General features: G+C 40.8%; 1 protein-coding gene across 2 annotated transcripts; it reads left to right on the plus strand.

Moving 5' to 3' along the window:
- The first annotated feature begins 309 nt into the window (after nucleotides 1–309).
- LOC122871331 (U2 small nuclear ribonucleoprotein auxiliary factor 35 kDa subunit-related protein 1-like) lies at nucleotides 310–10,207 on the plus strand. 2 transcript variants are annotated; one of them, XM_044186329.1, is made up of 6 exons: nucleotides 310–2,183; nucleotides 2,423–2,481; nucleotides 4,279–4,392; nucleotides 4,496–4,564; nucleotides 9,219–9,315; nucleotides 10,036–10,207. In XM_044186329.1, the coding sequence occupies exons 2-6, from the start codon at nucleotides 2,440–2,442 to the stop codon at nucleotides 10,122–10,124; spliced, it is 411 nt and encodes a 136-aa protein (XP_044042264.1). In that variant the 5' UTR covers nucleotides 310–2,183; nucleotides 2,423–2,439; the 3' UTR covers nucleotides 10,125–10,207. The 2 variants fall into 2 exon arrangements, with proteins under 2 accessions (XP_044042264.1, XP_044042265.1); XM_044186330.1 differs by lacking the exon at nucleotides 2,423–2,481.
- The last annotated feature ends 692 nt before the right edge of the window (nucleotides 10,208–10,899 follow it).

Consider the following 10,899-nt stretch of genomic DNA (forward strand, 5'->3'; position numbering starts at 1 on the left):
CTCAAATGTGTATCAAAAGTCAGGGAATTCAGGCATCCATTCTGTCGCAGGAACTTAAAGTTTGCAGAAGTTTATAGATGCAGCAGAAGTTTAGAGATGAAGTCAAAACCAAAGTATCACTGTTCTCTGCATTTTGTCTCACATGCCCAAATAAGACCATGTGAGGAGTTATTAAAAATGGATTACAGTGGCATGAATGAGTCTAAGGGGGTAGTAATGACAGTGACTGAATATAAAGGCCATATATGGACCTTAACACCATATTCTGTGCAATGTGAACTATCTAAGCTGTGTCTAGAATACAAAGGATGACAAACAAATGCTCATTAATCATTGCAAATGAGCTGTATAACCTCTAATGAATCACTCCGATTTTATAACAACACGTGTAGGCTGATGAGCGATATCAGGGCGTAGGGGATGTTCAGGGACCAAAGGTCAAAGATCACAGCTTGTTGCTCGTTCTGAGGGTGCTAAATGTACAGAGGCGGTGTGAAGTGATGTGGGATAGTAGATCAACGTGTGAGAGTGTGTGTTCCTGTCTGTTCCTGTCTGTGTTTTTAAAAACATATGGACGCCATAAGTGCTCTATGCGGTTTCAGACTTAAAGTCAGTTTTACTTCTAACTACCTTCTAAGATGTACTGTAACATTTATTATTTCCTGCTTATTGCATCCTTATGTTGTGATCAAACTCGATGCAGTTATAATTCAATAATAATTTTAGGGAACTGTTTGCAGATTTCTACATAATGAGCTGTTCAATCTAATTCAGATCCTCAGGCTTGTTTGACTGTTAAAATACTACAACATCATTACATCTTTGACTTACAAAACAAATGTTTTGAATGTCACAGTATGGCTTTAATTTAGGCATCTTGTGTGTAGGGCTCACATGTACACAAAGACACACATACACACTACAGAGGACATTATTCTTATGGTTTCAAGGCCTGCCAGAGTTCTGTGAATTATCATTATGAGTTTGTTCTGGGGTTAACAACCTGTAAAACCTGATTATAGCTACAGTCAGGTTAACAAACATTATTCTACAGTGGGAGGATGAAAATGTTGCACTTCACAAAGAACAAATACTGTATATAAAAGGCACCTTCCTTTGATCCTTTGCACACATACACACACACATCACTTTCATCAATTCACAGTCATACTTTATACTGTGTTTTCTCATTCACACTCTGCTCTAAACAGAAAGTAAACTGTCCACACAGTCAGAAAGCTCACCCTGCTTTGACTTCTCTTGGTCAGGCCTGGTGACCTGATACAGCAGCGCTGTAACAGCTCCCAGACCTGTTTTTAATAAATGTGTCAAAGCTGTGACAGAGTGAGTTCACTGGAAACACTCTGAACATCTACTGTATATCCATCACACCAGCAGCTGATGTGGCTGTCGGGCTCCTTATTAGCAGCCTGCTGAAAGTGCTATTAATTAAGATAAGAGAACATTATTGATCCCAGAGGGGAAATGCAGCAGCAGAAAGAGGGCTGTAAATAAAACTGAAGCTGCATAAATACAATGCTAACGAGGATTGGTGTAACTCTGCACAGGGAGCTGTGTTTACTTCACATATATAACCAAAATGAAGGCTTTAAAACAAAATCCCATCAGCCTCATTACACCCAAAGAGATAGATGAGAAGATTGCTACCACTAACATGTCTTTATACTAAATATGAAGCTACAGCCAGCAGCCGGTTAGCTTAGATAAGCATACAGACTGGAAACAGCTAGCCTGGCTCGGTCCAAAGCTAGCAAAATCTGCCTACTAGCTTCTCAATAGCCAGGTGACACAACACCTATGTGGCATATTGGTAAATGTTGAGATACAGTATCCTGAGGCCTCAGACTGATCTCACCCAATTAAAAAGAGCTTCAGAACTATCCATTATGCTCTTTTGGCTTCTTGACTCTTTATTAGTGGGGCAGTGGGACTTCTGTCACTGAACTGTGGAAATAACTAGCATGTAGGCTGCGTGCCGTCACTGTATAAGAACCTCTATAGTTCTGATCTGAAACTCTCTGTTGGGACTCTCAGTCGGAGAAGGAGGCAGGACGCATCTGTGGTTATGAGAAATTAAACAGAGAGGAAACAATCAGAGTGAAGCAACAAGTGATCAGCACACAACGGACACTGAGGAGTGTGTGACAGGTTTTAGAGAACAGGTGAGTAATTGTCCGACTTTTAAATGTGCACATTTTTGATTAGTTTGACCTAATTAGAGTTTATTTCCCTCCCAAATGCTACATATTTTTATTGCATTTTTGTCAATAAAAAAACTCTCACAAAGGATATATAAATTTCAATTTCCTCATTGAAATAGTTGTAGATCATGTGATGTAAATGCCTCAAAATCAGTCAGACTTCATAAATTAAACTGTGAATATCTGTGTGTCATGAGCAGACCTGTCCTGGATTAAGATGACTCATGTGAAAAGGTTTCAAGGAATTCCCATGTCAAAGGTACATTATGAATTGCTGTAATCAAGGGAGCATCTTGACTATAAAAACAACAATACACAGGGATAGGATTGCAGTTATTAAAACCGCTCAAGCATACAGCTGCAGCCATTTGGCAAGTTCTTTAATGTATTCATTTCTTATAGATCCCACATCAATCTGGCAGGCAGTTCTTCCTCGAATTTCATTCAGTGGAACCAAACCCCTTTTACTGAAAAGAGCCAATTAAAGAACTGCCATAAACATCAAGTAAACAGCCATAATTGATTTGTTCCACATCTGTATTTTGTAATTTGAGTTAAGATCTGGTGACCGCGAAGGCACATGATTCGCATCATTTCTCAGCAAACTATTCATTGACCCCCTTGTGCCCTGCGGAAGGGTGCATTGTCATGTTAGCACAGACAACACACCATCAGGTTTTTCCTTTCTTCCTAATTTGTGACCCATCTGCATTTCCACCCAAATATATACAATCTCCCCATTTGAATGTTGATTCATGGTCAGGCTCCCTTTTCATATACACAAGTGTGCCTATATAAATCATTCTCCTCGCTTGGATTTTTTCATTTTTCAGATCTCTACAAAGTGATCTAAATTCATTTAAAAAATAAAATACAACATATTTGTTTGCGTAAGTGTTCACCCCCTCCATGTCAGTATTTAGTAGCTGCACCTTGCATGTGGATGGGATAGATAGCGCTGTGTGGATGGGTCACCTTTGCATGTCAGGACTGCAATGTTTCCCCTTTCTTCTTTGCTCAAGAGATCTGGACTCTGACTCGGCCAGTCCAGGACATTAACATTGTTGTTTCGAAGCCATTCCTGTGTAATTTTGGCTTTATGCTTGGGCTTATTGTCATCAAGGATTGTCCTGTATTTAGCTGCATTCATTTTAACCTCCACCCTCACAAGCCTGCTGCAGAGAAGCATCCCCACAGCATGATGCTGCCACCACCGTGCTTCACGCCGAGAATGCTCCAGTATGTTTATGATGACGTGCAGTTTTTGGCGTTTAGTATGATGTCTCATTTGTAAGAGTAGCTTTCTCTTTGGCACTCTGTCATAAAGCTGCTACTGGTGAAGCACCCAGCCAGCTGTTGTCTCCACAGTCTGTCCAATCTCAGCCTCTCAAGCTTGTAGCTTCTTCATAATTGTCTGTTGGTGCCCTCCCTCACTAATCTCCTTCTTACACGCCCAATCAGTGTTTGAGGACAGCCTGTTTTAGGCAGATTTGTCCACTGTGCCATACTCTTTCCATTTCTTAAAGATTGATTGAACTGTACACGCTGGGATGTTCAGTGACCTTGTGATGTTCTTATATCCATCCCCTACCTTCTGCTTTTCAGTCACCCTTTGACTGCGTTGCTTGAAATGCCTTCATGGTGGAGGCTTTGCCACAATACTGACTCACCCAAAAGTTGGAGCTTTCAGATACAGGTGTATTTATACTACAATCAGTTGAAACCCCTTGACTACACAGAGCTGATTGCCATTTAACTAATTATGTGACTTCTAAAAGCAATTGGCTACACCACTAATGGTTTAGGTGTGTCCTATTAAAGGGTACAACATGTATGTTGTATTTTACATTTGGAGTTCATTGAAATCACTTTGTAGAGATGTTTTCACTTCAACAATACAGTTAAAAACTGGGATGAATTATTTTCATTAGGCACTGTAGTTTCATTCAAATCGCAATAGTCAATATAGACACAGCTCATACATGCAGTTGAGACAAGACAATTTAAATCCAGGAGATGTAAACAAGATGATGAATGGTTGTTTTTCTGGTTCTAGTCAATGAGAGGTTTGTGTAAAGAGGAGGACTATGCATTTCTGGGAATGTCAGAAAAGATGCCTGAAGGAGCTGGACCTTTGGAGGACGACTTTGGAGACAAAAAGGAGGAGAGGGTAAGACTTAAGGAAGAGCCAGTCTCCTAAATATTACAAATGAAATGAAATGGAAACAATACAAATTATGTGTGCTAAGTGTGTATATGTCTTTGTTTTTCAGGTCCGCTGGCGACTGGAGAGGGAGCAGAAGGAAAAAGAGAGACTCCGAGAAATAGAAGAGAGCAAGAAGGTGCATAAGCACACACACACACACACACACACACACACACACACACACACATATATACACCTGGATGATACACATTCTACAAGTCTGTACATCCGTAAAATCAACAGCCTCTTTACCCTCAGTCTTTGGCACAGCATGAAGGCTTGCGTGAAATGACACCAGCTCCGCCTCAACAGCTCTCGTTTGATTCGCCGGGGTACACACTCTTGCCAAAGCATGCATGCAGATTTTTGCTCTCACCCAAACACACACCCACAAGCACAGACACACAGGTTTCTCCCAGCAGTAGTAATTTGAACTGATCAGTCTAATGATAGCTCGTCCATTTTTCACCATTTGAACCAAGGATTTTGTTCCTAAATTCAGCTAGTAGCATCCCAAATTATTTGTATTATTAAACTATTAGCAATTAGCAAATGTCAAACAGAGTATTCTTTCCGTTTGGGTTTCCTCCGGTTAATCCTTTCTGTGAATGGAGCTCGTTATTCACATTTTAAGACGCTGTGCTTAACATTTCGTGAGACCAGGCTGTTATAATCAGCCTAATGGAAACAGCGAGCTGAACAATCAGGCAGACAGGCAGTAGTGTGAGACTGGATCAATGAGTGTTAATTTACCATCAAGGTCTACTTCATCGCTCACAGCAAAATCAGATTCACTTCCATGGAAACACAACTCTGGCCCTCTGTCAATGCTGCCGGGCTTATCAGTCACTCACACTTCACAGCGCTAAACATAGAAACACACACAGACACACACATGTTGTAGCACATTTAATAGCAGCAGAAATACACAGTTGTCATTTTAATATTTATTTATTTCATACTGCAGATTCATTCAAAAACACACACATGCACACAGTTGCCAAAACAGATGGACATCCTCATAGACATGGAATGCACACGCACACACACACACACACACACGCTCAAAACAGCTGTGGGTGCTTTGAGCAGCCGCCCCGTTTCTGACAAGTGAGTGTGTGAGGTCAACAAGGGACGTGGGCTGTTGTCATTGTCAGTGTTTCCGCCACACACACACACACACACACACACACACACACACACAAAAAGGCAGGAAGCTGATGACAACATTTACCCTGATAGAGAGGACAGTCCCTCTCACCTCAGTATGGAATGTACTTTCCGCTGAACTCAAACTTAACCTCAGATGCACAAACAATCAGCACACACAAACTCACACGAACTCCATGACTTACAAGTATGACCACTGACATATGCACTCGCACACCCAAATACACTTATGCATGTATAGTAGATGAATACATGCAGCCTAAACATGGACACACACACACACAGAGTGTCACTTTTGGATGAGCATTACTGTGGATATAATCTCAAACACACACACTTACCGCTGGAATGCCACATTCAAGCCAAAGGAATTCCAGAAACACACTGTAATGTTTTTAACCTAATACTCAGGTTTGACTCAAAAAGTGCTTCTCTTATATTACAATAAATTAGACCAAGCTACTCAGAAAAATAAACACCACATAAGGGTACACCAGGGAACATTGTAATGCTATTTCCAGCCAACCAGGGTTTATTCTTCAGAAACCTCAGGGAGTGCAGTGTGATAACAGTACGGGTGCAGTTTCATACCTCCCACTAAATCCATTGTCAAGAGATTTATCCCAGTTTAAAGCAGTGGACTGTAGCCAACTGAAACCTACTGGAATATTCCCGAAAACTTTGTAACTCTGGCAGCTGATGTGTTTTGTTTGTCCCTGAATTCCTCAAACTGCCCAGACGTCAACCTGAAAATAAAGCTCAAAGTTCAAGTTGGAGATTGGTCTGACAGGACTCATACTGTATAAACTCACAGGGGGATGTTGACTAATGATTCTTTAGGCGAGCAGTCAAATATTCATTCATATATAGTACTAACGGGCTGCACCAAGATTTTGCACAGGTAAAATGAAAGAAATGTGGTGCCATTAAAACTTGCGTGTTTGGGCTCATGCTATATGTATTGTAAAGTGCTCCAATTTTGCACTGCGTCTGATTCTTTTACATTATTTTACCAGTTTTACCAGTTTCCCCAGCTGCTGCTTGAGAATGTATTCTTTCTGACTTTGAATGCCTCACTGCAGGCCCAGAGTAGTGCAACGTGACTAAAGCAGCCACTTAAATACTTAAGTAGACCTGTAATATTTTTGCTAGTGGAGTGGCACTGGGGATGGTAATGCTGGTCTGTTGGTCAGTCGATAGGTCCACCACTTTGGTCCAGACTGAAATATCTCAACAACTATTGGATGGATTGCCATTAAATTTGATACAGATATCCATGGTGGCCAGAAAATGAATTGTAATGACTTTGATAATCCCCAAACTTTTCATTTAGCTCTACCAGCAGGTCAATTTTTTTATTTATTCAGTGAAATATGTCAACACAGAATTCATTCATGGTTCCCAGATAATGAATCCCAATTACTTTGGCGGTACCTTTCCTTTTTTTAATTTGTCCATTATTTTGGTTTATGACTAATACCAGCAAAACTAATGACATTCCCATCAGCCTCAGCTGTACTTTGTGTTTAATGCTAATTTACTACGCTACCACAGTTAACATGGTAAACATTATACCTGCTACACATCAGCATATTAGCATTATCATTGTGAGCATGTTAATGTGACATAGTCAGAGGAGTTAAAACGTTTAAAGAACTTCCATAGAACTCCCACAAGCATTTTATCATAACTCTTAATCACTTGTCTTTTCTAGAGAAGTGATTTCATATATATTTCCTCACATGTAGCCCTGCTCTGCACAAATACACTACTAAAGTTCCAAAAGTCTCTATGCTTCAAAAAATATTCGAAATTCAGCAGCTGAGAACACTTTCTTTTGCACTTCTCTGCTTTCCAGGCATGCACAAAATGTGTCTTAAACAGCCCAGTATTAGATCTTATTTAGCTGCACTTTACGCAAATGAGATAAACTGCAGCTGGGCTCATTAAATCTTTAGTCTTTGCAAATAACCTGCTATATCAAAAATATTGCAGTAGGCTAGTAAGTAAGTGTTGTAAAAGTATAAGAATGTCCACAGCATGAAACAGTGGGTTTAAGTAGTAAATATTCTCATGTGTCCATGGCTCTGGTGGGCCGTTTTCAGACCTCTGCTGACCTCTATTCTGCACACTAACACTCAACTCCACAACCAACACCACTGGCCAGATGGCAAATTTCCGCCGTAATGTTGTGATTGGATCAGAGACAGAAAACAAGTATTAACACAATTTGTCAGTGATCGCCAATTTAAGGCAATTTTGGTCAAAAAGTGCTACTCCCTCTTCACATACCATGAAGACTAAGAAGTGTGAATAGAACATAAATTAAGTAATCATTCAAATGTCCATTTTCAACTCAAGGCCTTTTTTCGAAAGAATGTCGTGATTGTTCGCTCGAAAATGTGTGTGCGTGGTGTGTGTGTGTGTGTTCAGCATGTAATTGGGGAGGTAACGGTTTAACTGCATTCTACTTCACTCCATATGTGTCAGCAAGTCTTCCTCTTTAAACTGACATTAAAACTAAATGGCTCCCTTGCATTACTGCTCCCCCGACACACACACACACACACACACACACACACACACACATAGCATGACAGAAATGTTAATTGATGACAGGCGCTGTCCGTTGAGAGCAACTGGCCGAGGTCATTTCACATGTATCCCATCTGAACTGTCTAAAGTCTTTCACACACACGCCTAAAAGATTTCAGTTTCTCTCTCTCTCTCTCTCTCTCTCTCTCTCTCTCTCTCTCTCTCTCACACGCACACACAAACGTGAAAATTATACATAGAAACACACACAAACACACGGCAGGAAACTGGATCCAAGAGAGTCCAATTTGAGGTCAGGGATACACATCCAGCAGGCCCAGCACTCTCACACACACCTCTATACACACATGGACACGCCTACTTGAAGCTCAGAGGTGCAGCCCCAGCAGAATGATTGTACTGTTATATTATTGTACCAGGGGAACTTTGTAACCTTCAAAATGATCCTGCAAAGCTTTAAGATATTAGAGAGGATTTAGAGTGAGGGACTGTGGGTGTTTTCTTTGTCAACTTAACTTGGTGGTTTGCGGCTGGGAAATGGAGTCCTGATACCCCCCCCCCATGAGATGTGTATTTGACACAGACACAATAACAAAGCATTTAGTTCAACCCAAGAACCTTCAGAACTGCCTTTTCTAATCTAAGATATAAGACTATGTGTAGATTTATCATAAACTAAACCTGCTCAAAGCATCATTAACATCACTCTCTATCATTAGAAAAGATAACTGCAGATAGTTTGCAGGATATCGCTTATTGAAACTGGGCTGATGAGAGCAACTGAAAGTGAGACTGAACCAAAGCAGTAAAGTTGCAGGTCATGAAATCAAAACAACCAGCTGAAAGACGCTAAAACGCTCTATAGACTTGTAGGTAACTGCAGAGTCGGGTGATAAAAGTGGGTTCATCGCTGCGAGCAATTCCTTCTACATTAGACATGGTCATTTGCTCCATTGTTAATACGAAAATATGGATTTATGCAGCTTTAAATGTGCATTTTGGTGTTCAGTCTTGTAGTGCATGATTAAGTTGCCCTTAACTATGCATATCCCCTTATGTGTCAGGAGAAAGAGCAGCAGTGGCGGACTCACGTAGCAAAGCTGACCTCCAGCCAGGAGAAGGCTCTGCAAGACAGACTGGCAAGACTCAGGACATTCAGGGGTGTGACACACACACACACACACACACACACACACACACACACACACACACAGACACACACACAGACATCATAATCTGAAACTTATCTGAAGACCTGCAACTGTTGATGTCAAATACACCGGTGACAAATCAGTCTGCTGTTGTTTGACATGTCTGACGCGCTAAAGCTCACTGTAGCAGACTGAGATTCATCACCACAGTGTGACGGCTTCAGCAGCCACAAGGCTTCTAATGTTTCAAAGCTCCTGCAGAATACAAAAGCTTTTTAAAGATCCGAGGCAAGCTATCTATCAGATACTGAGGGTTCCTGGACGTGATCCTCAAGTTACAGAGCGGTCGCAGTTCAAGGTCACAGATCAGGTCGCTGGTTAAAGAGCCTTGTCAGAAGCTCTTGAAATGATTAGATGCTTGGTAAAGTGAATACTTCAAAAGCGGTGTTGCTTTATGTTTTGTTTCGCACTGGACTTCACTGAGACCACCTGTCAATCAAATGGGAGGGGCTAAAGATGACTGATGATTTTTTTTCTATTGATGAACTTTGCATTTCAATAAGTGGCTCTCTATCAGTCTTAATCTTTGCTGACCACAGATATTTTGGCTGATTCATTCCTCGACTATTCAGCATATACACTGTTAACCTGTTAATGGAGACTAGTTAAAAGGTAAACTGTTCAATCATTTAATTTTTCTCTTTCTTTTCTTCACACTTCCTCCTGCAGGAGTTCCAGAGGAAGGTGCTAGTAGAGGAGTCAGGGATGGGGGGTGGGGCGGCCAGCCTCACGGTCAACCAACTTCTCACCAGGATGTAGATGGACCATATGAGAGACTGACTCATGATAAACATGCTTTTTGTTGCACTTCAGCATCAATAAATAATCACTGTGTCAACTGAGACATTTGTGTGATCGATGTAAATGAATGACATGATCATGGAATACATTTTTTTAGGAGCCAGCAACTACAGGACCTGCAGCACGAGGAACTTAACTCAGTTGTAGCGGCTGCTGCTTGCTTTGGAGCTGTGAAAACCTAAAATGTCAGACATGTGAAGCAGTTAAGAGCCAAATAATGATAAAAACTAATAATACTGTAATTATTCTTTATCTCTGTTGGAAAGTTTCAGTTCAGTTCTGATTTTACGCAGTGTCCAATGAGAAAAGGATGAGGCCTTGGCCCAAACCATTTTTGGGCCAATACAACATCATTTAAACAACATTTTCAGTGGAATTTTGCTCTAAATGCTTTGTACCCAGAGAGCATATAATGAGTTATGATGCATGAGTTCATGTTCTGAGTGATTTATCTAACCCATACATAAATCTACAACATCTGGGGAGTATGAGCTTCGATTCATTTTTCTATGCATTCCGGTAAATATGTGTGTGAATGTCCTTATGTCTGTGGGCAGTGTGTGTGTGCATGTTTTTGTGATTGTGGCTGTGTATTTGCACTTGCATCTATGTAACTGTATGTGTCTATTCATACGGCAGGAAAGTCTGTTTGTCTAACGAGATTTAAGTGGTCCTGAGACTTCAGCTCACTGTGGCCTTCTATGGTAAATGTGGGGGCAGAAAACGAGGAAGA

Source organism: Siniperca chuatsi, linkage group LG23, assembly GCF_020085105.1.
Source record: "Siniperca chuatsi isolate FFG_IHB_CAS linkage group LG23, ASM2008510v1, whole genome shotgun sequence".
NCBI classification, from domain to species: Eukaryota; Metazoa; Chordata; class Actinopteri; order Centrarchiformes; family Sinipercidae; genus Siniperca; species Siniperca chuatsi.

Excerpts from the sequence above, each read along its gene's own strand:
- LOC122871331 (XM_044186329.1), top strand. The coding sequence starts at position 2,440 with ATGACTCATGTGAAAAGGTTTCAAGGAATTCCCATGTCAAAG. Across the intron at positions 4,393-4,495 it reads GAGACAAAAAGGAGGAGAGG|GTCCGCTGGCGACTGGAGAG; the intron begins GTAAGACTTAAG and ends TTTGTTTTTCAG. Across the intron at positions 9,316-10,035 it reads AAGACTCAGGACATTCAGGG|AGTTCCAGAGGAAGGTGCTA; the intron begins GTGTGACACACA and ends TCCTCCTGCAGG.